Source organism: Myotis nattereri (assembly GCF_964212035.1).
Source record: "Myotis nattereri genome assembly, chromosome: 19".
Taxonomy (NCBI): Eukaryota; Metazoa; Chordata; class Mammalia; order Chiroptera; family Vespertilionidae; genus Myotis; species Myotis nattereri.
In genome coordinates, this window is record NC_138095.1 from 9,733,270 (window position 1) to 9,759,306 (window position 26,037).

The 26,037-nt window shown below is 39.7% G+C and overlaps 1 protein-coding gene across 4 annotated transcripts in view; it reads left to right on the forward strand.

Annotated features, from left to right (window-relative positions):
• HECTD4 (HECT domain E3 ubiquitin protein ligase 4) overlaps window positions 1-26,037 on the forward strand; it is a 150,604-nt gene that overhangs the window by 43,662 nt on the left and 80,905 nt on the right. For 3 of the 4 annotated variants that reach the window (XM_081113358.1, XM_081113359.1, XM_081113360.1), the window contains exons 5-18: window positions 346-454; window positions 1,311-1,449; window positions 4,374-4,544; window positions 10,680-10,872; window positions 12,530-12,688; window positions 14,470-14,583; window positions 15,305-15,445; window positions 17,549-17,781; window positions 18,143-18,288; window positions 19,569-19,639; window positions 20,497-20,602; window positions 21,123-21,243; window positions 21,968-22,096; window positions 23,866-23,990. In XM_081113358.1, coding sequence (XP_080969484.1) covers window positions 346-454; window positions 1,311-1,449; window positions 4,374-4,544; window positions 10,680-10,872; window positions 12,530-12,688; window positions 14,470-14,583; window positions 15,305-15,445; window positions 17,549-17,781; window positions 18,143-18,288; window positions 19,569-19,639; window positions 20,497-20,602; window positions 21,123-21,243; window positions 21,968-22,096; window positions 23,866-23,990 — 1,957 coding nt within the window. The remainder of the gene's footprint in view (window positions 1-345; window positions 455-1,310; window positions 1,450-4,373; window positions 4,545-10,679; window positions 10,873-12,529; window positions 12,689-14,469; window positions 14,584-15,304; window positions 15,446-17,548; window positions 17,782-18,142; window positions 18,289-19,568; window positions 19,640-20,496; window positions 20,603-21,122; window positions 21,244-21,967; window positions 22,097-23,865; window positions 23,991-26,037) is intronic. The other variant, XM_081113361.1, reaches the window with a different exon arrangement.

Genomic DNA, 26,037 nt, shown 5'->3' on the forward strand with positions numbered 1-26,037 from the left:
AAGAAAAAGCACGTTTATAATCTCATTAGAAAAGCATTTAGCCCTAGCTGGTTGGACTCAGTGGAGGGAGCGTTGGCCTGCGGACCAAAGGGTCCCAGGTTCAATTCCGGTCAAGGGCACATACCTTGGTTTCAGGCTCCTCCTGGCCTGAGCCCTGGTCAGGGCGCTTGCAGGAGGCAACCTGTCGATGTGTTTCTTCACATCGACGTTTCTCTCTGTCTTTCCCTCTTTCTTTCACTCTCTGTAAAAGGTCAACGGAAAAATATCCTTGGGTGAGGATTAACAAAGACAAACCAAAAGAAAAAGAAAAGCATTTATATAATTGACCTATAAAAAATGTTTCAGATGCTGACTTGGGACGCTGTCTCACTGCAGACGGTCTTTACCTATATACTACTAACTCAGTTGGAAGAGGAGTGAGCAAACTGGGCTCTGGATTACATGGTACTCTCAGGTGAGTTGCATGGAATTTGCTGAATTATTTGGCTGGAACATTTCCTCCTTATGTAATCCTCTGTGAAGAAAACATGGGGGCGCATGCTGACTCTCCATAGACGGACTAATAATAAGTCTGAACACATTCATGTGATTCTGGTTTTCTGTTATTGTCACCCACCCCTCTCATTCTGCTAGTGCATTTCAGCTTTGTTTTGACTCTAAAAAGCCCTCAGGGATGATTGGGGCCGGCAGCCGCCACTCACACCCGCTGATGGTGCCGAGCAATTGGGACTGGCACTGGGCCCCAGCAGCGGGTGCGAGCAGGGCTGGTGCTGGCAGCAGGTGCAAGTGCTGGGCAGGACCACAGTGTGTGGGAGCAAAGAATTTTCAGTAGCTACCAGAGGCTTTCCCCGATGACAGTGACCAGCGCCCCACCTTGGTCTGGCGCCCCCACTCACTTGCTTCACCATTCTGCCACGGCCAACACCCACCATGTTCCCCCCTCTGCCGCCTGCTGCGGACGCCCATCGTGTTCCACACACACACCCTGGTGGTCAGCGCACGTCATAGCAACCGGTTCGGTGGTTCTGCCGTTCAGTCTCTTTGCATATTAGGGTTTTATGTATATAGATTAGACCTTTTCTACAACATATTTTCTCTTCGCAAGTTTGTTGTGAAAAGTTAATATTTACCCTAGTTTTGCAGTCCAAAAGCTAATGTAACATGTTCACTCACCTTCAAATTGTTTGCATACTTAGCCATTTAAAAACATTAGGTTTTTAAAATATTAAACATTCAGGAGAATGTTTCTGTCTGTTGTGGCTTCAGACCCAGCTGGGCGACCCAACCTAAGTACCTTTCTTTTCCTACAGAGGTTTTGTGTACTGCCGGAACGAGGAGCTGGAACCGGGATGGGTTGCTTTCGGCAGCGGCAGTCTTCTCCACCGGCCTGTATCTTTTGATAATAAACCTCACTCCCTTTTCCAGGTCATTGACCAGAATACCCTTCAGGTAAACAGAAAACCAAGGCATTGTCTTTACATTTTGGAGACAGTAAGGGAAGTTCTTCAGAAGTAATAACACAGTTGATGTAATTTCCTGCCAGAGTGCATCCTTTGAATTGTCATTGTCCGGGCATTCTGTTTTTGGTTTTTTGTGTGTTTTTTTTGTCTAGTGTCTAGACTTTTCTCACATGGTTTGAGTGAATGTGCTCCCTAAGAGTTTCTAAGGCCAGTAACAAACTTTTCTTTATCATTAAAAAAAATTTCTAGCCCTAGCCGGTTTGGCTCAGTGGATAGAGCGTCAGCCTGCGGACTGAAGGGTCCCAGGTTCGATTCTGGCCAAGGGCACATGCCCAGATTGCGGGCTCGATCCCCAGTCAGGGGCATGCACGAGGCAGCCAATCAGTGATTCTCTTTCATCGTTGATGTTTCTTTCTCTCTCTCCCTCTTCCTTCCTCTCTGAAATCAATAAAGAAATATATTTTAAAAAAAAATTTCTAGAGAATCAGAGATGGTATAAATACTAGCTGCTGCTTCTCCTCCTCCGCCTGGTCCTCTTCCTCCTTGTTCTTCTTCTCCTCTCCTTCTTCTTTTTTTTCTTCTTATTATTGCCAGATCTGTTCTGGGACATCATTTCCCTATTCACTTCTAAACAACCTTTCTGAGGGGATGGGAGCTTTAAAATGAGTTTAGATAGAGTCATTGTGTGAGATGCATTTAGAGCTCATCTTTATTGCTCTGATAGCACTCTAGCAAAGCACCTGCTGCATCATACCGAAATTACCTGCTCTTGTGTCTAATCCTCCCCAAGACTGTGCACACTTTTAGGGCCAGAGCCTGTCTTACTCATCTTTGTGTCCCTGTAATGTAGTATGTGTGCCTAGCATGTGATTGATGATGATAAAGTACAATGTCTGTGTACCAGGCCCTGATCTAGGCAATTTACATACACTTGTGAGGTGTAATTATGGCAGTGTCATCATAAACATAAGGCAAATGATGCTAAGCACATTGCAAGCAGTCAGTAAGTGTTTATTGTTGAACTAGATGCTTAGCACGGACATCGTGTAAGACCCAGACCTGCTGCGCCAGCGGGACCCCAAACCCGCCCTGCATGAGCCGTAGGCCCTGCCTCCACCGCACCAGCTGCGCGAGCCCTACCAGCCCCGTGCAAGCCCCACCTCACCATGCAAGCCACGAGTCCTGGCCCACGAGAGGTGCTCCATGCACCTCCTGGTGACCAGTTGTTTGGTCATTCCGCTGTTACGGTGTCACGACCACAGGCCTTTTATGATATAGACAGAGGAATGTAGCTCACAGAGGTTAAGTAATTTGCCAAAGGCCATACAGTTACGGCAACATAAGAACTTGAATGCATGGTTCTCAGCTCTAAAATTTGAGTTCTTTATGCCATAACTTTCTGCCTTTCAACCAAAATTGAACTGGATGGTTAGAGTTCTCATCTGTGGAGTGGTTGCCCTGTCAGTAATTACATCTAGAACTTAAGTGGGATGTTGTATCTCTCTGTCTGTCACTCAGTTATGACTTTTCTGGGGAACAGAGACTGAATCTTGTTCACCTTTGTGTCTCCAAAGCACATAGAAGGTGCTCGATAATTGCTAGATGAATAAAGTGAACACATTAACAAGTAGATGCCCAACTGCCTTCGTTTCTTAGCACTACTGCATACAGATGAGAATATCTCCTATATTTGTTTGAAATCTTGGAACATGGTTCACATTTGAAGTGATATCAGTGTCCCCTGTGTTGTTGCAAAAACTCGGATGTTGTCCAAGAAAGCAGTGTTGTCACTAACCAGATATGTGCATCAGAGCAATTTGGGCCAATCAGTAGCTGTCAACTTTCTAAATTTTCTAGCACAATAAGTTTCAAAGTGTGGTTACAGCAATTAAATGACTTTAGCTTTTGATGTAGACAAAACAGATCTGGAAAAAATTCATATGAAATTAGTTCAGGGTTCAAAAGTAATCTTAGGAAAACTAGTGACTCACCCAGAGGTGGAGCAACTGAAAATTGTTCTTACTGTACCCTGAAGGCATCTGATCTTCTCTAATTATGTTTATTTTGGGATTTTCAGTTCGGCTCCTACTCTTGGGTTTTTAAAAAACCAAGTCAGCAGTTTTCTTAGTTTTCTCTCATATTAAATGCTTTTCTCTGGCAGTAAAAATTAGTATGTAACTTCACATTTAATGTGAAATGATGCAAAACTATTCATTATGCTGAAACCAGAGGATGTTTACTAGGTAGTATTAGAAATACATGCCTTCATGTTTAATAGCGAGTATTGGTGTTTGTCTGTTTCCTCCTGATGGACTTGGTGAATTTCAGTAGCCCTCATGTGCTAAGTTAGGATCTTGCATGTGCCTTCATTTTTTTAAAACTTTTTTCTCTGTCCCCCTTCTCCCTAGTCTCTGCTTTCCCTTTTGCCTTCCTTTTGCCTTTTCTTTTTTTCTTCCTTCCATATTTATTAAATAACTTCGAGCTAGACTTTGAATTAGGTGCTGAGGATATAAAGATTAATAAGATTCTAGTTCATATCTTTTGAATATAATTAATAGTCTTAAATTCATTTACTAAGAACATTTCAGGAAGTACTGTTTTTCTAAAACTTTGTTTTTAATAAATGTTTGATAAAACACGCATAGCAGAGTCGAAGTGTTTAGTAAATAAATTTTTAAAAATGTAATTTGAATTAATCTCAAGAATCTTTTTATCTTGCATGGCCAGTTGTATGAACTTTTATGTTTTTGTCATGTAATTTTCTATATTATTCTTAGAGATAAATATCAGGTTTATTTTGCCCAGAAAGCTTATTGAATTCTCATCTTGGAATTAATAATATTAATGATGAACTGATAGAATTCATCAGAATTTATGTCACACTGATGAAGTTTTCCTTCTATTTGTGTCCAGGTATGCCAGATGGTACCAATGCCAGCTAATCATCTCCCTGTTGGCAGCACTATGAGCACCGTGCACCTTTCTTCAGATGGTACTTACTTCTATTGGATCTGGTCTCCTGCCAGCCTGAATGAGAAAACACCTAAGGGACATTCTGTCTTCATGGACATTTTTGAACTTGTGGTAAGTTTTACTTTCTTACTTCATGTGTTTAGAGACATTTCTGTTTGCTTTCTTTTTATATTGGTTGACAAAGGACCTAAGAAACTTGGAGTATGTACAAGGTGTTCACTCTTGCCTCAAAATTGATTTTTCTCTGGGATATCTTTGAAGGTTTCTTTGTTTGGAGTTGTATGGCCAAATAAAGCCTAGCTTTCTGAAGGCCAATTTGGCAAGAGAATGGAGATAACAGTAGTTAATGTGTAAATTGTGGAGTTTTTAAGTAGAAATGCTCAGGGGGCTTGTTGGAAATGTGGAACTACATTGCAATACTAAGATTGGGTCTATTGATAGGTTTTGAAAGTCCCTAAAAAAGATGACAATTAAAATTGTGAGAAGACAATTATTTATTCATTAGATATTAACAGGCTGCGTACTGAGAGCCAGGCAGTGTTTTATATGGATGGTGGGAATTCAGTGATGGGCAAGGTGGATAGGATCCTTGCTCAAATGGAGCTTGTATTCTGGCTGGTTGGGTGGGTTGGGATAGTGATGGTGGAAAGAAAAAAAGAAAAGAAAAAGACAAAAACTATAAACAAGTGAGCAAATAAGTAGGTAAGATAATTTCAGGCAGTGAAGAAAAAGTTGTAGTTAACCAGATGAAGAAGTTCAGCAGTAAGGTAGGGAACATTCAAGGAAGAGGAGACCACAAGTGCAAAGGCTCTGTGGCAGGAGCGAGCATGCGTGTTCCAGGAAATGACAGTGCGCTAGAGTGGCTGGAATGCAGAGAGCGTGGCTGGGCTGCAGAGAGGAGAGCTTGGCGCAGGAAGAGGCCAGGAACCACGGCAGATCTGCACTATCCAATGTGGTAGCCTGTAGCCACACCTGGCTGTTTAAATCTATATTAATCAGAATTAAGTAAATTTAAAACTTTAGTTGCTCAGTTGCATTAACCACATTTATAGTACTCAGTAGCCATTGTGACTGGCTAGCGGTCACCATATCAAACAGCGAAGACATAGAACATTTCCATCATCGAAGACAGTTCTATTGGACAGTACTTACCTAGATTGTATTTGCAAAGACTTATAAAGGAAAAATTGCTCAAGCCAGGTCTGTGACCAAACCTTTTTCATGATGTGATTTACAGCCTCCTTCTGGGAAGAAATTAGCATTCCTAAAAATAAAACAAACATTGAAGCCATTTTCTAATGAATTTTAATAGGGTTAAAACTTGGGAAACCAGTCATCCATCCTGCCAGCTAACAGTTAGTCAGTCAGGAATCTAGTAGCCTTTCACCAGACATTCTTTCCCAACTGGTTTCTCGGTATTCTCTAATCATGATCTTTTCTTGTCAAATGTCTCTGCCGGAGTGAAAGTTTGTGTTGATCTGCTAGAGACTGTACTGCTTGATCCTGTGTTCAGAATTAAATTGTCAGAAAATCTGTTTTGTTTTGTTTTGCTTGTTTTTAAACAGACTTGCTAGCTGGTTAAAGGACTTAGGTTTTTATCCTAAGTGTAATGGGAACACATTGAAGAATTCTCCCTTTCCCTGACATGCTTTTGTTAAATTAAAAGACAAAATTGTATTCAAAGAAGTACGTGTGCATGGATTAAAACTCTGGGTAGCATATCCAGATTCACACTGAGAAGTGAGAGTCCTTTACCCCATCCCCTGCCAGCGCTGGTTTCAGTTTTTTGTTCTTTGTATCTCCAAGTAAATGGCTTACACTGCTGTTTCCTGACTATGAACTCCGTATATTGTATGTTGACTTCTTTTTGCTGTGATAGGTGAGGCTTTGGCTTAGTTTTTACTCTTTTCTTATTCTTTCTAATGTATTTACTTCATTCATTTTAAAAAATATGTATTTTTATTGATTTCAGAGAGGAAGGGAGAGGGAGAGAGAGAGAGAAACATCAATGATGAGAGAGAATCGTTGATGGGCTGCTTCCTGCACCCCCGCCACTGGTGATTGAACCGGCAACCCCAGCATGTGCCCTGACCAGGAATCCAGCCATGACCTCCTGGTTCATAGGTTGATGCCCAACCACTGAGCCACACGGCCAGGCTTTATTTCATTCATTTTAATTCCGCTTTCAGTTGTGTTTGTAGCTTATAATTAAGCCTTTATTTCTTGTTCCTCAGCTTTAGGCAGTATCTCTTGTGGGCTTACTTGAAACTTCAGATTATCAAGTATAAAGAGAAAATTCCAAAGCTTCCAGAAATAAAATAAAATCTTATACAAATGATATAGAGTTAGAAAAGCACCATGCTGTTCAATAGTATTATTGGATATAAAAATGGAGCAGGGCTTTCAAAATTTTGAGGGAAATTGATTTCCAACCTAAAAGTCATTTGTCAACCACCACAGTATTATTCAAGTGTAAAGACAACATAAAGATATTTTCAGATGTATAGCTATACAATCAAAAGCCCATAACTGCCCTGGAGGAAACAGAGCAACTAAAATAGCCTCTTCCAGGGGCATGAAATAAAAAGTTGGGGAAGAAGGAGCCTGCTGTAGATGAAAAAAACAACCTTTGAATCATCTTTGGAGTCTGAATCAAACAAACAAACTGTAAATTAAAAAAAAACGAAACACCACACACCTTTGGAGACAATTTGGAATTTGAATATAAATTGAGTATTCGATGAAACCATGGGGTTATTCTTAATTTTTAAAAAAATATGTTTTTATTGATTTTAGAGAAAGAGGAAGGGAGAGGGAAAGAGAGAAACATTGATTGGGTTGCCTCCCATACACACCCCATCCGGGGACTGACCCACAACCTGGGCATGCGCTCTGACCAGGAATCAAACTAGTGACCTTTTAGTGTACAGGATGATGCTCAAACAACTAACTGAACTACACTAGCCAGGACTCTTAATTTATTTTTAAAGTATAATAATGGTATTGTGTTTCTATGAGAAAATACCTATTTTGAGAGATGTGTAGTAAAATATTCAGAAGTGGAATTACATGATGTCTGGGATATGTTTTTTTTCTTTTAAAAAAAATATGGAATGCTTCACGAATTTGCGTGTCATCCTTGCGCAGGGGCTATGCTAATCTTCTCTGTATCGTTCCAATTTTAGTATATGTGCTGCCGAAGTGAGCACTGGGATATGTTTTAAGATGCATGAGCGACAAACGAGGCAGATAAATTAAACAGGTGTGGCAATATCTAGATTATAGTTGAATCTGGATGATGGGTATATGGAGGTTCATTATACTATACTCTATTTTTGCATATGTTTGAATTTTTTTCTCATTAGATAAAAATTTTTAACTACCACTAGTTTAGAAGCTTCTAAAATGCTGACTTAAGAAGCTAAACATAGCAATCTGGCTTACTGCCTATGATACTTTCACATCATGGATCACTATGCAGCCATTAAAACGTATGAGGCAGATCCGCATAGACTGAAGTAGATTGATTTCCAAGTGACATTGTTTAGTACAAAAAAAGGCTGTATTTGCTACCTGCTGTGTATTGAAAGTTGGGGTAGGGAGGCTGATTCTTTCTGCTATTGTCCTCCTATATTAACAGCTTTCCTCTCTCAATGGACCATTTAGTACATCATCCAAATATGTTAGAGCAGCCGTCGCCAACTGGTGGTCTGGCCCACGAGGCCCAGAAGTTTGGCAACTGCTGCATTAGAGGACATCTTGTCTTTAAAAAACAACTCCCTTGACCCTATCTGCCTCCACTCCTCTATGTCTTTTTTTTAAAATATGTTTTATTGATTTTTTAAAGAGAGGAAGGAAGAGGGATAGAGAGTTAGAAACATCCATGAGAGAGAAGCATCAATCAGCTGCCTCCTGCACACCCCCCACCGGGGATGTGCCTGCAACTAAGGTACATGCCCTTGACCGGAATCGAACCTGGGACCCTTCAGTCCCCAGGCCGATGCTCTATCCACTGAGCCAAACCCGTCAGGGCCACTCCTCTATTTCTGGTGTCCCTTTACAGCAATGCTCTTCGAAGAGTTCTTCTTACTCTTTTTATGTTCGTTCCTCTGTATTCCATCTTGAACCCACTTTATTAAGTCTTGTATCCGTATCACACCACCAAAACAGCTCTTCTCAAATTCACCAGGGACTTCCTCATTAATAAATTCAAGGTCAACTCTTCATTTGACTTGACCTTTTAGGAGTATTTAATGTGGTTTATCACTCCCACATTCTTGAAATTGTTTTCATTTGCCTTATGGGACACCCCATAGGACTTTTCCTGCCCCTCCCATGGGTTTTCCCATTTCAGTTAATGGCATCTGTGACCTTCTGGTGCTGGCCAGAGACCTTTGGTGTCACTCTTGATTTTGCTTTTTTTCCTTCCCAAATTCTCTGTCCAGTCAGCAGATGTTCCTGCTCAAAGTGTATCTCAAATCTTACTACCTCTGTGAAGGTGCTGCATGATTTGGGCCCCCTCTTCACCTCCCACTCTCCCCACTGACCACACTCCCTGCTCTCACGCCACTCTAGCCGCTACTGGCCTCCTTGCCGACAAGCCAAAATAGCCAGTGTGCTCCCATCCAGGGACCTCTGTGCTGGAACCCTACAGATAACCACAGGCATGTTCTCTCACTTTTTAGGTCTCTGCTCAAATATCACCTTATCAGAAACATCAATGATGTGTTTTTTTAACCTGTATAAAATACTTCATGTAAAATAAAATCATGTCTCTTTGTATCGCTTTTTCCCTGTTTTATTTTTCTTCATGGCTCTTATTATTACCCGTTATTTGCTTATTTCTTCACTGTCTCCCTTGCCTAGAATGTCAGCTCCGGGAGGGTAGGGATTTTGGTCTCTTTTGTGTACTGCTGTGTCCCTAGGTCCTAGAACACTGCCTAGCACACAGTAGGGGCTACTCTGCACAGCTCCTTCCTGGCTACGCTCCTGAGTTTGCTTGCTTTCTCTTGCCTCTTCTGTTACCAAATTTTCACCAAATTTTGGATTGCTTTGCTTTTTATTTGCTCCTGATAAGCCTTGCCACTTTGTACTCCTATTCGCTTTTATCTCTACACCCCACAGCTGCAGGCCAGCTGTGCCACCTTTATTGGTGGCACCAGTTTCTGAGACTCCAGCCAGATCCAGGAGCCTAGGTCTGGAAGGGGGTGTGGGATGCAGAGGCTGCAGGAGATATATGTGAGAAATTGGACAGCAAATGGAAGTGGAGAAAAGGGATGGTATTTCCATGAGCCACCAAGCTTGTGTTTAAGATCTAGAAACCTGTGAATATTTGAAACCAGTAAGTTAATAGGGAGACACTAGCAATGAAGGAGCAGACAGAATTAAGGGAACAGTTAGAGAGGAGGCAGAGGTGGAAGACTTAACCTTAAATAACATGAGGTGAAGTGCTTCTTCCTCTGAATTAAGAGGAAAGGAACAATAATGAGGCTGAAAACAAAGATTCTTGAGTTAGAAGAGAGATGAGTGTGAGCAGCTTACAGTAAGTGGTCCGGATCTTTTTAGCAATAAAGACTGCCAAGTGGTCTGCTTAAAGTCAAGCTCAAAATTGGTAAAGGAATTTTGAAATCACCACTCCTGGGATTTTGCCGGGGAATAATCAAGTGATGAATGAGGACCTGCCAAGCACCAGCAAGGATCCAGTTGATGTTGGCATTTATTTTTAGCAAACAAAGTCTGCCTTTCTCTGGGACTGCTCTTCCAGTGCCCAAGCAGCTGGGGCTAATGTTAACTGCTGTTAATGCGGAGTTTGGGTTTTAGCCACTAATTCGATTTCAAGAAGACATTACCCTCCTAGTTGTACTTCATATTAATAGTAAATCAAAAACTGATTTGTTTTCTTCTCAGTGTACTTGTACCTGTCAGATGCTTGTAATTAGTAAGAGCTGCCTGAGGAATTCAATATAAGGAATTGTAATCTCTGACCTTTTGTAGAATTTATTAAACTCGGCTCATTACTTTTAGAAACTGGGCTATTATGAAGAATGAAAGCTCTCAAACTTTGCATGGCTTTTCGTTTGTTCTCAGTAGTTTCTGTGGAGCACTTAGGTTTTGAGGTTTACCCCTACTCAGGTACAATTTTTGGAAATGGTTTTGTGCAACTAGATAATGCAATTCTCAAATAGAAATTTGCTAACTACATGGAAACGGATGTCATTTAAGGACCTGTTTTTCTTTAAATATTAGGTTGAAAATGGTGTGTATGTGGCCAGTCCACTTCAGGAACGCACAATTCTAATGAGAAAAGAGGGTGAATCTGCGAAAAGCATTAATGAGATGCTTCTGAGCAGACTTTCCCGCTACAGAGCTTCCCCATCCGCTACGCTGGCCGCCCTCACTGGCTCCACCATTTCCAACACACTGAAAGAGGACCAAGCAGGTATGCTGCCCTTCGCTTACCACCTGTTAGCTTGGATAGCTCCATTCAGCTCGATATCTATAATGTAAGATTATTTTTTAGAGCAGCTTTAGGTTCACAGCAAGCTTGAGAGGAAGGGACTGATATTTCCCATATACCGCCTGCCCCGGCACATGCATAGCCTCCCTCATCAATATCCTGCAGCAGATGGTATACTGGCCACCCCTGATTTCTTTAATTATCTTCATAGTTTTTCCTTTTCCAGAATGTCATATAGTTGGAATTATACAGTATGTAGAGTTTTCAGATTGGCTTCTTTCACTTAGTAATATGCATGAAATTTCCTCCATGTCTTTTCTTGGCTTGCTGTATAATTAGTGAGAGCTGCTTGTGGGATTCAGGCAATAGATATATATATTTTTTAATTTTGTAAGTCTGCTTGAGCCAGACTGACGACTTATGCCAGGGAGCAAGACCTCAAATGCTCCCCAGGCAATACTTTTTATTGAGCACATACAGTGCACCATATAAAAGCACTTCTCTTTACATAATTCACCTTTTTGTCTCTTTCCAATCATTGCCCTTTTTTTTTTTTAATTCCAAGCTAATACATGTTGTTGGTTATGGATATGAATTAGCATGATCCTGTAATAGTTTAAAACAGCTTTATCTTTAACTATAAACACCTTCTCATTAATTAATTGAATTTATGTTTAGCATATGCTTCGTAAATGTAAAAAGCTCATATTTAACATTGTCTTCACCAAATACAATCTTGACCAAGCAAGTAAGAGGCAAACCTCCCACAGCAGATGGCTTTTTCTAGAATTCCATTTAGTGTTTGAACTTTAATATTTTAGAATGAATGATACATTTATAGAGCTTGAAAAGTAAAAACAACATAAAAAGTTATATGTAGAGAAATCTTGGTGTATTCTATAATTTGCCGCCAACCTGCCCCCTATAAGTAACTATATTAATTTTAATCTTTACAGAGTTCTTTAGGAAAATAAAAGTAAAGACAAATTTGTGTTCTTATTTTCCTCCTATTCTTAATAAAAAGGTCACCTACTAAGCACACTGTTCTGTACTTTTAAAGCAGGAGTTCTTAACTGGGTGGGATAAACAATCTCCCCCACAGTTTTAAGTACCATATGTATCCATCATAATTTTCATCACATTTTTGAGGTTATCTATAGCCCAGAAAAGATTAAGAACCATTATTCTTGAAGAGTTTACAAATTACATACCAACTATCTGAATTTATACCAAATCATTAACTGTAGTAAAAAAAATAAGGGTAGAAAAATGGATCTGGATTAATATGTTTAATGAATTTTATGCAATTGTATGCTTTAATTCTTTTATATATTGAAATGTTAGGAAGAGAAAACATTTGTGATTAATTCATTATGAGACTGTCAAAAACTTACGAGTTTATATGAGAATTTAAGAAGGGTACTGTTTTATTTCCACAAGTCTCAGGAGGCTTGAGGCCAGGCCAGGGAGCCAGAAGACCATTATTTTTTCCTTAGCTTGTTACTTCCTGTTCTATTTTATGAATTTGAGTATTTTCTTGTATGAATCTGGGGACCCCTTCTTATCCTCTGATCGGTTTTGCTAACCAAATTAAGGTGTGGAAAATATTTCTACTCACCACTTTCATTCTTTTCATCAGCAAATACTAGCTGTGGGCTACCTCTAAAAATGCTTCGGAAGACGCCCATATATACCTGTGGCACATACTTGGTGATGCTGGTCCCACCTCCGGGGGGATCAGGCAGCTCTGCCACCCGGTCTCTTTTTGGTGGAACAAGTGGTTTGTCGTCTTTAAAAAGTAAGTGAATTTTATTTTTGACATTTCTTCTATTTTGCCAACTTCGTTGACATTTGGGTTGTTTATGCTTTCTGGCTATTTTGAACAATGCTAACATTCATGTACAGGTTTTTGTGTGGACATGTTTTTATTTCTCTTGGGTTTATACTTTGGAGTTGAATTCTGGGTTAAATGGTAACTGTATGGTTACCCTTTGGAGGGACTGCCAAACTGTTTTCCAAGGGGACTTCACTATTTTCCATTTCATCAGCAATGTGCAATGGCTCCAATTTCCTACATCCTTATCGACATTTGTTATTTCCCTTTTTTAAAAAAATTTTATTATAGCCATCCTAGTGGGTATGAAGTGTATCTCATTATGGTTTTGATTTGTATTTCCCTAATGACTAATGATGTTGAACATCTTTTCTTGTGCTTATTGGCCATTTGTATATCTTCTTTGGAGAAATACCTATTCAAGTCCTTTGGACGTTTTAAAATTGGGTTGTCTTGACTATTATTAGTTTTATGAAACTCTTTTTAGTCTCCTTGACATGGCTTTTTCTCTCAATTGAAATTGGCCCCATTTGATTAAAGGAGGTCTTCACTGTGCTATTTTTTTCACTAGGATGTAGCTTACACAGGGAGTCTATATTAGACCAAAAAATCAATAAATACTGAAATTCCTTCTGTGTCCTGTTCCACATTGGTCACTGTGGGGGCTACGCAGCAAGAAGAAGTGGTGCTAGCCTTGAGGAGCTCATAGTCAGGTTGGGAGAAATGATGTAGTTGTGAGAAGCAACTGGAAAATGCTATGCGATGGTGTATCAGTGCCTGGACTGTGGGGAGCCGATAATAGTGCTGTGGAATCAGAAAGAAAGGGTCATTGAGGGGTGCGGTAGAAGGGAGTGACTAAATGAGTTCTTGAGTTTCAGTTGTGAAAAATGGATATTGTTCATATAACTGGCCAAGTGGGGGGAAAGGCATATGCATGTTGAACATATGCATGGTACAATGGAAAAGATTTGGGGAAGACCATTTTGTTGCTGTGCAGGACGGAACAGTAGAAAATAGAACAGAAACAAAGGGCACAGTTTAGATTATAGCTCATGTCAGGCATGATGAGGATCTGGATGCCTAGGGTGATGGGCACAAGTAAAACAAGCTCAAGTGACACAGGGCTCGAATTTTATGTTTGAAAGCGAGGGAGAAAATAGTATCAGTAGCAGCTAGTGCATATGAGTTTGTATAGATCCAGGACATATTTTAACTCATTTATTCTTCACAAGAACTGTATAAGATTGGTACTTTTATTATCTCCACTTGCACGTGAGGAAACTGAGAGGTTTAGTAAATTTCCCAGGATCACACAGAAGTGGTAGAGCTGTAATTCAAACCCAGACACCTAGAGCCCATGCTGTCGTCACTACATTATCCAGCGTTAAGGGAAAAGGCCAAAGCATCTCCAAGTTGCAGAGTCCCTTCCTGGAAGGACAGATGTTACGTTGTGACTTAATGATCATAACTCCTTTTGCTAATCTATATTGAAAAAACCTTTATGCAAAAGTGGCCATTTAAAAACCACTTTCAAAAATATGGTTCACTCTTTAGGAAGATATTTTGTCACAGTTTTCTTTTTGTGGTCTTAATGTGTGTATTCTGTATCCTCATTGTTACCATCAATAGACAACAAAAAGGGGTGATTTTTATGAAAGTCTGGTTAGAGTCTCAAATTTAAACTTTGAAAGTAGACAGACCACCATTTTAAGGCTTATTAAACAACTTAATGTTTGTTTCCGAAGTCCTAGCTTCAAGCTTGGTGTATAATATTTCGGATGGTCAGTTCACAAGTCGAGCCGATCTCATAGATGCTGCTGGAAGCTCACTGGGCCGTGGTGCTCTTGTACCAGGATTGGGTAAGAACTAAATGCCCACTTCTCCTTGGAAAATTCAGAGTGTTAGCAGTATCTCTCAAAAATCTTGCCAATTTCCTGTGGCATTCCAGTTTCCTTGAAGGAAAGGTTTTTTTTATACTACTGTTTAATGGGGGTTAATATAAGAAATTGCCATGTGAAATTCCTCTGTATAAATTGCTGTTGCAGATACTGTCCATTAGGTTGTGTAATGATGCCTATAACAAACGCTTTAAAATTCATGCAATTAAAAGGTTTATTTCCTGTGAGGAATTGGTATACTTCTTATTGTTTGAAAATGAGCATTATGTAATATTTTTCTCTTTACCTTGGCTCCTAGGAAGCTCATATCTTAAGTTTTGGGCTTAGTTACTAAGGCTTTATTGGGTATTATGTTAACTAGTCCTGTTATATCTGGGTTTTAATGTAAGCCATTTAGATCTTTTTGGGAATTAAAAAGGTCATATATAAGTCAGTTACTGAGAACTGTCTCTTCCATGAGACTTATTCGATTTTCACATAGGAGTTAAGCAAAGTAGAAATTGAATCCTGCTTATTTGTTGAGCCCCAGTCTAATGCTTTGCCAAGTAAATATATGGGAGTAGGTGTGGATTGTTAGCATTGGGGAGAACCCTTGCCTTTCCATTCTTTGGCAGTGCTTATGAGAACTTTGTATACAGCAGGGGATGACATGACAGTTGAATAAAGAATGCTGTTTTTATAGGTGCCTGTTACGATACAGTAAACAACATGCTGTGGACCTGCTCGAATGACTATATCGATCAGTGGTGTAATCCTGGGAACCAGGCCTTCCATTACGTGTGCCAGAGACTCGGAGTCAGCCACATCATCACCGAGCCCAGAGGTGAGGTGCGCTCAGTCTTACAGGAAGAGATTTTCCTTAAGAAATAGAGTACAGCAGCATGAGGAAGTGAGAACATGGCCCAGGCAACAAAATGGGTCAACAGCCTTCCCTCTTGGAACTTAGAAACCTATCCTTGCTATATGATTGGTTTACGATTAAGGAAATAAGTTTATAAATAATAGAGCTTTTGAGGTAGTCCATAGACGTTTTTATAGGAAAATTACGTTTCTTCTGCATTTGTCAGAACTTTGGCACAAAAATTGCTTCTTTATTTGTACTTGGCATGGGATTATATGCGATTATAATATTTTATATTGATAACTTACTTATGCATAAGCTTATAATTAGATAGAATTATCAATAAAGGATCTTTATATTTCTTAATATTAAGATTCTTAATATTAAGTTAATTTTCCTCCCAAATGAGTTTATTGGCGTGGTTTCCCACTCCTCTGGATTTGGGTGCTTTTAGTGCTGCTTTTCCTCCTGTTGGCTGACAGGACAGTGGAGCAGCCAACACACAAAACCACCGTTTGTGCTCGGTTGAAGAAGGTGGTGACTAAATGCGTTCTGGGCATTTCCCGTCCGTGAAGGAGGAATTGGGCTCTGCACCAGGCCCCTGTCTCCTCTGCTCCTCTTCTGGAAGTGGTCCCTAGCGAGAGGCATGTTGTCGTGGGGAGGTGTCACTGCCAGGAAGCAATATTAAGTTAATAAGTGCTTAAAATCTCCTGGCATTGAAGTCAGCTCTAGTGGTATGGAGGGGTGAGTAGCTCAGCAAATTCTCCCCCAATAAAGCAATGATAAAACTGACAAAGAATCAAAAACAACTATTTCTAGGCTCTGGAAATTGACAAAGGCATACACCAAATTGAGAAGTGGGTATCCATTAAAAAAACAAGAACAAAAACAAACCTGAACGCTGGGTTAGAACAGTGGAAGTCTGTGGTGTTCTTAGCTGGGATGCTCCCATCTCCCACCTCAAGCTTGATCAGCTCAGTAATGCCACCAGGTTGGGGCAGATTGTGTAAACTAGCATCTTTGCGATCAGAGGGGGCTGACTTGATTCGGAGCAGAGCTTGGGGAAAACACATGCCCGCAGCATTCTCAGTAAAGACTAATAGTATGAACTTGAATTCTATTGTTATAAGATCAGGGACTCAAAAGACACAGAATCAGTGGGCCCCAGTCTGGTTTTAGGATTAACACGAAATCCAAAAGTTTAGTTTTAGCAAAGTTTACCTTCTCTTCAGTTTCCTTGAGTCCTTTTCTCATAGTTCCCAGTGCCCACAACCCTTTTGCAGCTGTAAAGTTCCCCAACCCAGGCCTGCCTCTCCAAGATTACCTGCTTTCCTGTTCTTTTTAGGCAGTTCATTTCAGCTGTTTTAGCAGAAAGAATCTTTTTTTTTTTTTTTTTGGTACTTTGCCTATTTGAATTTTCACCTCCATTCCTTGAATTTGTTATTATATAAGATGCTTGTCAATCCTCACAAGGTTGGATCAAAGGCTATTTAGGCTGTGGTGACTAAATGAGGTAAAAATGTTGAGGTGTTGTGGGAGGAGATATTTCTGAATCAGGGAGAGATGGTGAGTTCTACCATAGAGGAGCCATAGAAGATGGAGAGATTTTATTAGGATGATTACCAGCATGGGCTCTGAGTTGAGATGGCCAGAATTCAAGTCCCAGCTTTACTACTCATTAGCTTTGTGACCTAGGGTGAGTTACTTAACCCCCCTGACTCTTGATTTACTCCTTTACAAAATGAGGCTAAAATAGTCTGTTTATAATGATGTTGTAAGGTAATGCATGCAAAGCATTTAGCCAGTTGTTAAGATATAGAAAGGGTGGTAGCTACTTATGCTCTTAAAAAAAGAAAATTCCCAAGTGTTTTCACCCCAGGACTTTGGCAGGGAGAAAGATTCTCTAACAGTAGCTGAAGTGACTGGAACCAAGATACCCTCTTTGTGTGTGTGTGTGTGTGTGTGTGTGTGTGTGTGTGTGTTTGAGCGCGCGCGCATGTGCACCTTTTATAAGTCAAAAGACTGCTCCGTGGGGACTGCCCACAAAGATGTCTTTCCTCACTGAGTTTCCTTTTTATTTTCTAGAAGAGGCTATAACCACGAATGAGGTTATAAACCAATTATTGCACCACGTTGGTGCGATGTGTATACACCAACTCAATCTTCTTGCTACCAACCCAAATCTTCCAATCACAAGTGTCCTGGGCAAACAGCATCCGATTGAAGCTCACCATCTCAGCAGTATTTGCGACATTATGGAGAAGGCCATGGTTAATGGAGACACCTGTATCATACGCTGCATTCTTGTTGTCTTTCAGGTAAACACACTGCTTTGAGATAAATAAGATATTAGAGAAAAAAAGAAACACACACCGTGGCTTCAGCCAGCTAATTTCTACCAGAAGAAAATTTAGTAACATTCCTGTTTTGCATCTTACCACATTCTAATCCTATAACTAGGATTATCATCATATTCATTGCACAGGAGTATTGCTATATGTAGTTCATTGTCACTGATCTATGTATATACAGTATTTACTGTAATTATACCATTACACAATAGAAGAGATTGTGGTTAAAAATCTGTTCATAAGAATATCTACATGTACTTTCTCCAGAGGGATAATTTTATCCCCAGTAGAATGAACACTTTTAGATATACCCTTTATGTTTCTGTAGGTGGTATTTAAATTTTTCTTCAGCCCACAAACTGAAAGGAATCGAGACATTATTCGACGGTCAGGATTGCTTCTTTGGCAGCTGTTGATGGCACCAAAAGATCAAATTTGCCTTGAAATTCAGAAGGAAGTCTGCCTTGCCATCAGGTAATCAGCAAGTAATTTCCATGGTGCTCTCTTCAAAATGCTTCCCTTGCATTGCGTCATGATCATCCTGGCCAGCTGGTAGCATAGACATCTCTTCCCTCATCCCATCCATCAGAACCTCGTGAACAGAGGATAATTCAACTGGACAGAGGCTATGGCCCCACTCCCAGAGGACCCACGCCATCTGTGTACCTAACGTCATCATTGGATCTTAAAAAAAAGACATAAAAAAACCCATTAAGTGGATGTTTTGATGGTTTATAAGTGGATGCTTATCTCACTTGGGAGAAAGTGTGGCAGGGTGGTTAAGAAGCCGGCTTTGGCTGCAGGCAGACCTGGGTTCTAGTCTTTGCTCTGCCATTTACTGGCTATAACCTAAGTTTTCTGTTTCCTCCATTATAAAATGAGCATAAAAATAGGTTTGTGAGATTTTTAATAAGATAAGGCCTGACACAAAGTTAAGTGCTCAACATGTTAACCTTTTAAAAATCTACTTAAAACCTTATTAGTCAAGAGGGCAGAGTTTATGTACCATTGTCTATTATCATTTAATATACACATGAGTACAATGAGCTTTTATCCAGGATTATAGCCTTATTATGATCAAATATAATTTAGTGACCAAGAGAGAGCTAAGTGCTTGGTCTGGAAGTACCATGTGACAGGGGTGAGCAAAGTGTGAGGGCCATTTTTCCTTCCACAATAGATCATGCTTTGGGTCTCTTTTTGTTGAGACCATTAAGGCAAAAATTAAAATCTTGTGCCACAAGACAGCTTCTGGGGCTGATGGTTATTACCTTTTACTATCTTGATGGTAGTGATGCTTTCATGGGTATATACATAGGTTAACATTTAACATGTATACTTATTACATGTTAAATCTCATAAAAAAAAAATTCTGGTGCTATTTGCCATACCATTCTTGGGAAAAGCTGAGAATTATAAAGTCCCCTTCCCAAAAGCTATTTTGGAGGGCACAACCTGCATATATAGCAGGTTTGGCTCCATTGATTTTTTTATAGCGCAATTCTCTTTAACTAGTTCTGCATCTGGCCTCATTGAAGTTATCATTTTGGTAACTCACAGACAAGAGAAAGATAGGGAAACCATCAGTGGATTATATCACAACATGAATTTAGATTCAGCTGCTTTTTAGTGATGAACTGTCCCTCAGAGTGTTATGTAACCAAACTGGCATGTTTATAAAAGTAAAAGTTTAAATAGAGTTTGGGTTTTCTAGAATATTTGTCTAAAAGCATTTGACTTTTCTGTCATTTCAGCTCTGGTTTAAATATCTTGTACCCAGGTGAAACTGAAATCAATAACTTACTTAAGCTGGTCTTAACAGAAGGTGAGAATTATTCTTTAATTATCCTTGAACTACCATCCTTTTTTTGTCCCTAAGGAAACAACTGGATAGTAAGATAATAGATTTTTTTCCTTCATATCTGTTAGTCAGCATTAATTTTTAAAATGTATCTACACATATGCCAACCCTTCAACTGGATCGGAAACAGGAACCGTGTTTCATGTACCTTCAAACTCTATAAACCTTTCTCTCTCCTCGGCTTAGAAACTGTACCTGCTTGTAGATTTTTAAGGAACATTAAAGATAATGACTTCTTGGGGATTTCTAAGCCAGTTTTTCCCCACATATTAAAATACAACTTCAGCCCTAGCTGGTTTGGCTCAGTGGATAGAGCGTCAGCCTACGGACTGAAGGGTCCCAAGTTCGATTCTGGTCAAGGGCACATGCCTGGGTTGCAGGCTCAATCCCCAGTAGTGGGTGTGCAGGAGGCCATCAGTCAATGATTCTCTCTCATCATTGATGTTTCTATCTCTGTCTCCCTCTCCCTTCTTCTCTAAAATCAATAAAAATACATTTTAAAAAAATGTAACTTCAAAGTTAGACTGAACAACAAAATTCATCATGCCAAAGACACTACATTTATAAGCAACATTAATTTAAGGAGTTAGAAGTCACACTTTGTGATGTATCAGTGGGGTAACTCCACTTAAATAAGGATGCACCAGTTAAATAAGTCACAATGGCTGTGATGTGTTCTTGTTCCTTGCTTGTGTAAGGTAAGTACAGGTGTTGGGTGCTAGGTTATCGACAGTCTGCTCGTTAAAAAACTTTTTTAAAAAATAACATCCTTTTCTAAGTGTAAGTACCAGGGTTGTTTATGGAGCTTTGTTCTGTGTTAGGAGAGAGAAACAGTGGCCTCTCCCAGCTGCGGGATGTGATCCTCACCAATTTAGCTGAGCAGCTTCAAAACAACCGATTTGGCAGCGAGGATGATGATCATTACAGGTGACACCAGTTATCTTAGTCACTGCTAGCTCTTTCTTTGTGTTTTTCTCAGTAATTAATTTACACTTAAATGTGATCAGTTTTAGTCTCCTATAATATCTAGTGTAGCTAGCATGTTAAAGTTTAAACCGTAGATCAGTTGTAAGACAATAACAGTTGCCATTTAGCACGTTTCAGTTTTATCAGTGATGTAACTTGGGCCTAGGGAAATTTAGCATAGTTTTCCAAATTGCTGGTTTGTGAGAGGGTGAGGGTGTGGTTAGAACTGGTGAGGGGAGAAAGGTGTTGGGTTTTTTGCTGTTTATAAGATACTTGGATTAGGTGCTTGGATACCATTTTGTTGCTATTAGTTTGATTTAGATAATATACCCAGCTGTTAGTATCCTTAGTAAGATGATTTGCTTCCAGACCCAATTAGCTTTGAATCTTCTATTTATCATCTTATGCCAGTTGTATAAAATGTATCATTTTATTACTAAACCATCAGTATCTTATTGTTACATTTTTCCTGCATTTAAAGACTAAATGATGAACTTTTACACTACATTCTGAAGATTGTTGTACGAGAATCCTGTATCTTAATCACCAAGTGCCAAACTGTCTCTAAAGATGATTTTCAAAAGCTCCTTTCAACTGTGCCTGTAAGTAAAAATGTATTTATCCAGTTTGATTGTTCTAGAATTTAGTTGTAATTTTGATGTCATGGGAGGAGGTGAGTGCAGTATCCACCTACTCCACCATCTTGACCAGCTCTCAGTAAAAATGTTTTTAATTAAAGTAAAACTGAACCCAGTGTTTCTGTTTTCATTTTCCTGTGTTGGGGTGTGTGCGTACAGGGTGGACATAACTGATGACGGTCCATGGATGGCTGTGCTTGTCCTGGAAATGTGGAACTAGACAAATGCTCTTGAAATACTTTCTCTAAAGATGATGCCTGCTGCTCTAAGTGTCTTGTTTTTGTTCTGTTTAAAATAGTGAGGATTTCTTCCCAGTTAATTTGAAATTTAGCATTGTTTTCTAAACTGCCAGTGTTTTACCGAGTGTGATAAGAACCAAAATTCTTTTAAAGGTTTTGGTAGTCTTCTCAATGGAGGGGAAGAAGGGTGGGGAAGAAAATTATTAAGAGGCAAAAATTCAAGTATGTGAGTGATTAGTGAGAATTACCCGAAGGCAGAAAGTCATGGTAAATGTATTAAATTCTGTGTCAAAAGCCAAGTGGAAAAAATCACCTGAGAAACTAACTTAGTCTGTTTTCTGTACTCTCTCTTTTGCTTCCCTTGTGGAAATGTTTTAAAAACATGTGGATCACATGATCCCTTCTTTCAGTAGATCTAGATCATTTAAATGCCCTTATTTGTATTGAAGGCTGCATCCTCTTGCCTGCGTTATCTGATGGCAGTTCAGAACCACCTTCTCAGTAACACTATTTTGATTAAACCTGATGAGAATGATGACAGTGACAACTCCTTGCAGGGAGAGACATTGAAGGTACAGGTAAACACCAAGCTTTATTCTAATGATGCTTTCTACCCAGCGCGTAAAGCACAGCTTAATTGGCTATATCTCTGTGTATTATGATGTCGGATTTCACCATGTGGCTTATATTTTTGTGAGAGGTTTTATTGGGCCACTCATTTCACAGATTTTTATGTCATTGCACAGTGGTTACCATATTTGTGACACTCTCATAATGTGTCATTCCATGTGCGCCTGTCAGTCTTTTCATGCCTTTGTTCATTTTTATCTTTTTTTAAAGAACTATGAAATATGGCTCTTACAAGTGATCTCATATGCACCTGAAAGTTTTATTTATATATATGTAGAAATATAAGTAAATCCAGGGGCATAACATTTTAAACAACTTTGACATTTTGGCCGGTTTATTATATTCTCTTTATTCACATAACTTTAAATAGATGATAATTTTCTCACTATCTTCGTATTGTTCTTCAGAATTTCATCTTTGTGGGACAATTATAGAAATCAGTAAAAATTGCTTCTTCCCTAAAGTGTTAACCAAACACACTGAAAAATTAACCAAGGAAGCCATAGTTAAAGATAAAATTCATTACACTTTGCCCTTTTCTTACTCCTTGATGTATATGTACTATGTAAATCATACACATGCTAGTTCATATTTATGAGTTTATCTCATTATATAATCAGTTTTTAAATAGGCAGAAATGCATGAATAAATCATTTAACTTGCTGATACTATTCATTACCTTCTCTTGCCTTAGTTTCCTAATCAGTAGAAAAGGACAATAACATCTCTGTTGTAAGGTTGCTGTGAGCATTAGAGACGAGACATGTAAAATACCTGGCACTGTGCTACCGCCAGGTGTGCAGTCAGCAGATGACGGCTCAGATGGTCAGTACCACTTAAACGACGCTTTATCTCGTCTGGTCAGTTCAGAATTCTCTTTCTCTTAATAACACCAAAAAAGAAAGAAAAAGACCCCACAAAATTCCAACAATGAAAACCAGTGTTTTCTATTTGAAAGGCTAAATTTTATAAATTCTTAACCCATGGAAAGAAATAATCTTGGTAAAGGCAGAATAGACTGGGTTGTTTAGTATTTCTGGGAAAAATAAAAAACACAGATTTCATCTAATGGGTTAGTTTGGTTATATTTTTTTAATAGAAAATAATTGTAAACTAAACATTCCTATGACCTTAACTAGTGTTTCTTACATTATTTAGTGTTTGTACCCCCATGAACTCTCTAGTAATTATTTTTAATGTTTAATAGCCTGATACTTTAATTTTTAGCTCAAGTGTAATGGTTTAAAACATTAAGTGTAAAGGTCACTTGTACTGTTTCAGAATGTTGTGTTTTTGTCTCATTTTACTCACCGCCTCTACATGCGCCTTTTACTGTTCTGTTTTTCTCTTTAGCTATCCTCACACTACCCAAGGCACTCTTCCACGGGACACTTTCTGGGCTGGCCACCGGGAGCTCCCTTGTGCTGGAGGGGATGGGAGAAATGCCTTTCTCCTGGGGACTCGCGTGCCCTCCCGCTCCCCCCGCCCCCCCCCCCCCCCCAGGAAATACTGCCTATTTCTGTCAGCACTCCCGACCTTAGCCTCCCTAATCACATTACCACTTCCCATCCTAGCGGAACTTACTGCTTTGGGCTTATTCTGGCCACCTCATTATTTAATTTGGAAATGCATCATAAAATATGTCATTTCATGTTGTCATTGTGAGTGCATGTTCATCACAAAGCTTAAAAATAACACTATGGTATTTTCTACCTAGGAGCTCAAGGTCAGTATTCTGGCTCTTGCCACCCAGATCCTGACTGGATGTGATGAAGTGTTGGAAATGCTACAGCAGGTCACAACCGCCCTCATAAATAGTGACATACCTGACCGTGAGCAGAGGTGAGGAAAAGGATTGTGAACTGTGCCCTGCTGCCCTTCAGGAAGAACAACTTGCTTATGAAAGTGAAATCTTTTATCAGATATTCAGTTAATATACAGGGTTTTTGTGAGAATAAGTTGAAAGGGCAGGTGTTTCAAAGCCAAGTGCAAAAGAACTCTTTAATGGTAAAGAGTTCGATTCCGGTCAAGGGCACATTGCCCAGGTTGTGGGCTCGATCCCCAGTTGGGTGTGTGCAGGAGGCAGCTAATCAGTGATTCTCTCTCATCATTGATGTTTCTATTTCTCCCTCCCTCTCCCTTCCTCTCTGAAATCAATAAAAATATTTTTTTTAAAAAAAGAAGCATTGCAAATTCTTTTAAAAAAAAGAATGTGTCTAGGTAATCATTTCACAATATACAGATATGTCAAGTCATTACATTGTTCACTTTAAATTTATACAATTTTATATGTCAATTAGATCTCAGTGATGGTGCTTATAGGTATGATTGGGCTAACAGTCGTGAACTAAGGGCAGTAAGGCTGTGGGGGCAGCATCGGCTCTGACCTTCGGGTCTCGTACCTTCATTAGTCCCTAGCTCAGCACCATGTGCACTTAGTTTCTCATGATAAGCACCTTAGGGAGGTAGCAGTGACTTAGTGATGCTGACAGTTAACTGCTATGCAAAGGATAACAGTGACATGATATCTAAGATTTTACTGTAATTTTACTGCTCCAGACATAGGAGTGACCTATATATAGGATGAACGTCTCATTCCCAGGAATAAAGCCTTTTCTCAGTTCTCCCCATTAAAATTTCTGCTGTGGTTTGCTGTTAAAGATGACTTACATACCATGCGTGTTGATGGTTTTAACGTTAGAGATGCTGCTCTAGAACAATCCTGCAGTGTAACTTTTCCTTCAGGCACCCATCTGTCCCCACGTCCCTGTTTCTGAGCCTCTCCCAGGGAGTAGGTGGGCAGGGTGGAACTGAGAACAGTGTTGCATTTGGGCTTGTTAAGGCATGTAAGGTCCACTGTTGGCAAGTGGTACAGGTCTGCCCTGGGAGGAGATACAGTCTGAGAGCCTGGGAGATCTGAGCTCTGTTTCTGGTTCCAATCCCAATATCCTAAGTAGTCTTAGAGAACTTACCTAACCCACATCTTTCTTTGGGTAAGTCACATATCTTAATTCTTCTAGCAGAAGATTAGGATGTTAAGATTATGACTAGGGGCCCTAGCTGGTTTGGCTCAGTGGATAGAGCATTGCAAACTGAAGGGTCCCAGGTTCGAGTCTCGTCAAGGGCACATTGCCCAGATTGCAGGCTCGATCCCAGTTGGGGGTGTGCAGGAGAATCAGTGATGCTCTCATCATTGATATTTCTATTTCTCTCTCCCTCTCCCTTCCTCTCTGAACTCAATAAAAATATTTTTTTTTTAAAAAAAAGAGGCATTGCAAATTCTTTTTCTTTTTTTAAATATATTTTATTGATTTTTTACAGAGAGGAAGGGAGAGAGATAAAGAGTTAGAAACATCGATGAGAGAGAAACATCGATCAGCTGCCTCTTGCACATCTCCTACTGGGGATGTGCCCACAACCCAGGTACATGCCCTTGACCGGAATCGAACCCGGGACCGTTCAGTCCGCAGGCCGACACTCTATCCACTGAGCCAAACCGGTTTCGGTCATTGCAAATTCTTTTTTTTTTTTAAATTAAATCTTTATTGTTCAGATTATTACATTTGTTCCTCTTTTTTCCCCCCATAACTCCCCTCCTCCCAGGTCCCGCCCCACCATCCGCCCTCACTCCCCACCCACTGTCCTCATCCATAGGTGCACGATTTTTGTCCAGTCTCTTCCCGCATCTCCCACACCCCTTTCCCCCCCAAGAATAGTTAGTCCATTCCCTTTCTATGTCCCTGATTCTATTATAATCACCAGTTCATTCTGTTCATCGGATTATTTATTCACTTGATTCTTTTTTTTTTTTTTTTTAATATATTTTATTGATTTTTTACAGAGAAGAAGGGAGAGAGATAGAGAGTTAGAAACATCGATGAGAGAGAAA